This window comes from Macrobrachium rosenbergii, chromosome 48 (genome assembly GCF_040412425.1).
Source record: "Macrobrachium rosenbergii isolate ZJJX-2024 chromosome 48, ASM4041242v1, whole genome shotgun sequence".
Lineage (NCBI taxonomy): Eukaryota > Metazoa > Arthropoda > Malacostraca > Decapoda > Palaemonidae > Macrobrachium > Macrobrachium rosenbergii.
This window is the reverse complement of record NC_089788.1, coordinates 62,302,720-62,307,719: the sequence shown is the minus strand read 5'-3', so window position 1 is coordinate 62,307,719 and position 5,000 is coordinate 62,302,720. Positions and strand designations below refer to the sequence as shown.

Below are 5,000 nucleotides of genomic sequence, written 5' to 3'. Positions count from 1 at the left end.
CGGCATATAAAAGAATATACTGTACTGACTATTCGGTGGACAAAAATTGGCAGCGAACTGCGTAAATATTATACAAAAGTCCTCGTGTGATGTCCCTATAAAAAGCGTTAATTGTGTTTTTGTAACACTACGATACACTAACTTAACAAAAACTATTGACTATTTATGCAAGGGTTTTGCTGTTAGATGCTGAAAAAGGTGACACCACTTTAAAATCTTATAATTATCTCACAAGAAAACGACAAACAAATTTATTTGAGACTCTGATCTGCAGGCCGGAAAGGGCCAATGTACTAAACGAATGCAAAATGAAACATAAAATGCAAATAATGTAAGAGCAAAGTGAATATTGCACAGAGAGAATTTAAATGTAGATGACAGGGACAAAATAGGTGTACAAGTCACATTTAAAATACTATAAGACAATTCGCGTGACGAAGACACTGACATCGAAACACACGGTATGGAAAAACTCAAACAAGACATGCAAGGAAATCAGAATCAAAATGCGATTTGGATTTGTAAAAAGAACAAAAAAATGGGAAAACAAACTCAAGAGCAAGTTGTTTGGGAAAACCATGATCAGCTGTTTCCTTGGCAGAACCAAAACGGCCATGAAGTTGTTCGGAAACAACAAATTTACGAGCTATTTACATCAGTAAAACAAAAGTAGAGCAAAATGCCATGAAACTGCATGAGAATACAATCAACAACAAGTTACGTAGGAAGAACAAAATGACAGAGTTGCACGGAAAAACAAATTCACTTAAGTCACACTGGAGGAACAATATCAACAGCTTGCATGAGAAGGATCAGAATCGACGAGCTACACGGTGAGAACAAATTCATCAATTTACATAGGGAGAGAAAGCAATCAAGTTGCACAGGAAAAACAACCTGATCGAAGAACAAACTTAGAGTTGCCTAAGAAGAAAAATATACAAGTTGCAGAGGAAGAACAACATAACTAAATTATACAGGAAGAACAAAATGACCAAGTTTACGCATGAAGAACAAAATCTATATGTTGCACAGGAAGACGAAAATCAAGTTGTCACGGAAAAACAAAATCTCCAAGCGATACAGGAAGAACAAACTCTGCATTATTCAGGCAGAAAAAAAGTCGCTAAATTACATCGAAAAAAAAAAAATAAAATAAAAAGTTGTGGTAAACAATACCGTTAATTATATTTATCTTATAAAAAAGAGCAATAAAACAAAGACACCTCAGGCATACCATAAAACACCATCGACTACTGAATATTATTCCCAGTGTTAGAAAAAGTCACAAAAGAAGAAATAATAAAATGCAAATATCAAAGCCATAACGACGTCATCAACTGCAACTCTCACAGCTTGAATAGCGGAGAATAACTATTACAATCTAAAAGACGTATGATTCCTTACGTCAAAATCGAAGATACAGATTGGACAAGAGGAGCCTGCAGTAAAAGTTCATGAGAGAGAGAGAGAGAGAGAGAGAGAGAGAGAGAGAGAGAGAGAGAGAGAGAGAGAGAGGAATTACTTGAGGTTCTTTGCAGCTTCCCTTCGGCCTCTAGCTGCAACTCCTTTCATTCCTTTTACTGTACCTCCGTTCATATTCTCTTTCTTCCATCTTCCTTTCCACCCTCTCCTCGCAACTGATTCATAGTGCAGCTGCGAGGTCTTACTCCTGTTACGCCTCTCAAACCTTCTTACTGTCAATTTCCGTTTCAGCGCTGAATGACCTCCTAGGTCCCAGCGCTTGGCCTTGGGCCAAAATCCTATATTATATTACTAACATTTAATTCATAAGGAACTGAGCAAATATTCCCACACAGAGAAAGGTAAGTAACGATAAAAAAAAACAGGAGCAATTTAAAGTATTCATGGAGAGAGAGAGAGAGAGAGAGCCGTGCCGTGGTCAGAGCAAATGTCTTGCACCCAGTCATAGCATTACGATCACACGATCCTTCCTCCTCCTCCTCCTCCTCCTCCTCCGTGTGTGATTGTATCTTGACGCCAGAGGCCACAGACACGGCAGCATCAAACATTAAGAACCTATACGGCAGAAACTATGCGGTACCGCACCTCTCTCTCTCTCTCTCTCTCTCTCTCTCTCTCTCTCTCTCTCTCTCTCTCTCTCTCACCCCATTAATACTCGTAACTGCAACTGTGTTTTCTATTTCTCTCTCTCTCTCTCTCTCTCTCTCTCTCTCTCACATACGAGCGCAAAATCTCTCTATTTTTCCTCTCTCATTCTCTCTTCCCATGAATACTCGTAACTGCAACTATGTTTTCTATTCTCTCTCTCTCTCTCTCTTTCTCTCTCTCAAACACATGAACACACACATGTACGAACGCGCGCTCTTTATTTTTCCTCTCTCATCCTCCCTCTTCATGAATACTTTCAACTGTAATTACTTTTTTTATTGCTTGACTCTCACCTACGCACCTCTCTCTCTCTCTCTCTCTCTCTCTCTCTCTCTCTCTCTCTCTCTCTCCAAAGAAGCACAAAGGTGGGGCGAAACGTCATTCCAACCTCGTCTTTCCAAGAATTGTTCAATCTCCTTCTTTCCTTCCTCGACGTAGAAAGAAGAAAAAATGGAAGAAGAAGAAGAAGAAGAAGAAGAAGAAGAAGAAGAAGAAGAAGAAGAAGAAGAAGAAGAAGAAGAAGAAGAAGAAAGGCAGAGAACAGGTCCTACCACCGAGTGAAAAAGGTACAATTACCGCCTTTGCCCTAAATAGGCATTCCCATGAGGTTGTACCTCAGCACAGTGCCAGACGGGCAAGTCCCTCTTCTTCTTCTTCTTCTTCTTTTCTACGAAGAGGTTACACGGTGAGGTTTAAACTTCCTTAAGAGAGTCAGGGCTAGGGCTGACCTGAACGCTGGATTCTATTGGCTAATACCATATTTGCTATTGAGAGAAATCACAAACGAAATGTACACATGCAGACAGACACACATACTGTATATATAATTTTACATACACGCACACACACATATATATATATATATAAACATACACACACACACATATATATATACATATACATATACATATACATATACATATGGGCACTTTTAGAAGGGCAGCTAGCTCTAGTAACATTTTAATACTTGAGGCTAATCTAGACATCCGTACATTACCTTAAGGGATAATAATAATAATAATAATAATAATAATAATAATAATAATAATAATAATAATAATAATAATAATATAATCCAACGTATATCCATAGGCTGAACTTTCTGTTCGTAACACAGATAGTCAGCGGGGTAATACTCTGAACACCTACCACAAAATCTTCAACAAGGAAGTGCAAGTCAGCATAATGTAACTGATTTAAGTAGCACGTAACTGTTCCTGCCATTTTTGACGGGTAAGGTGCACTCTTGATAATAACAATGTTATGTAACCTACTGGCAATCTATCAAGATTTTTCATGTACCCAATGCATCATTTTCGGATACCTACAGTTTGGACGAACGCATAAAAATGATATGATTTCGCAACCTCTACGGGATGCTCCTCTGTAGATTTACACTTCGTTCCTTTCATTACTACGCCACCGTTGGTCCTCGTTGTTTGTAACATGAATGACGGTAACAAACGAATGAATGAAAATGATAAACATGAATACAAATCAGACAATATCACGCACACACACACACGCCCACTTACATTCATCGAAACATAAATATATGTATATATATATATATACATACACATATATTTATACATAATATTAATATGTATTTACAGTATAAAATTTACCACTTATATATACTACACACACACACACACACACACACACACACACACACACATATATATATATATATATATATATATATATATATATATATATATATATATATATATATATATATATATATAAAATCTACCAATTATCATATTTTGTAATTTGTCTTACCTTCCTCTTCCTTTCGTTGTCTTCTCATTGTCGGCGCCGCTCCCGTTGTTATTATTATTATTGTTGTTGTTATTGTTAAGGTTGTTACTGTTGTTATTATTGTTATTATTATAATTTTCTGCTCTTCCGGAGTCCTCTCCTTGACCCTCGAAGCTCAATCTGGAAAGAAAACATAAAAAATGTATGAAAAAAAAAAATCAGAATTTTTTTTAAATTTAACGAATGAAAAATTAACTTTTACCAATTATACGATTGGGTAAAAAAATAGTACCTATTAACAAGTACATTTTGAGAGAGAGAGAGAGAGAGAGAGAGAGAGAGAGAGAGAGAGAGAGAGAGAGAGAGAGAGAGAGAGAGAGTTAAATTAATTAATTAAGAAATTATCAGTCTTAATGTCGAATGAGAAATGAATTGGGAAATTGTCAATTATCAATTCTAATGTTGAGTGAGAAATTAATTGGGAATTTATAAATTTTAATGTCGAGTGACAAATTAATTGAGAAATTATCAATTTTAATGTCGAATAAGAAATTAATTGGGAAAGTATCAATTTTCATGTCGAATGAGAAATTAATTGGGAAGTTATCAATTTTACTGTCGAATGAGAAATTAATTGGGAAATTATCAATTTGAATGTCGAATGAGAAATTAATTGGGAAATTATCAATCTGAATGTCGAATGAGAAATTAATTGGGATGTTATCAATTTTAATGCCGAATGATAAATTAACTGAGAAAATATCAATTTTAATGTCAAATGGGAAGTTAATTGGGATATTATCAATTGTAATGTTGAATCAGAAATGAATTGGGAAATTATCAATATTAATATCGAATGAGAAATTAATTGAGACATTACCAATTTTAATGTCGAATGAGAAATTAATTAGGAAATGATCAGTTTAAATGTTGAATGAGAGATTAATTGAGAAATTATCAGTTTAAATATCGAATGAGAAATTAATTCAGAAATTTTCAACTGTAATGTCGAATGAGAAATTAATAAGGATATCATTCAATGTCGAAAGAAAAATTAATTCAGAAATTGCAAATTTTAATGTCGAATGAGATATTAACTG

At 35.0% G+C, this 5,000-nt stretch overlaps 1 protein-coding gene across 2 annotated transcripts in view; it reads right to left on the bottom strand.

Annotated features, from left to right (window-relative positions):
- LOC136831461 (uncharacterized) overlaps window positions 1-5,000 on the bottom strand; it is a 174,069-nt gene that overhangs the window by 87,714 nt on the left and 81,355 nt on the right. For both annotated transcript variants that reach the window (XM_067091951.1, XM_067091952.1), the window contains exon 3: window positions 3,922-4,080. In XM_067091951.1, coding sequence (XP_066948052.1) covers window positions 3,922-4,080 — 159 coding nt within the window. The remainder of the gene's footprint in view (window positions 1-3,921; window positions 4,081-5,000) is intronic.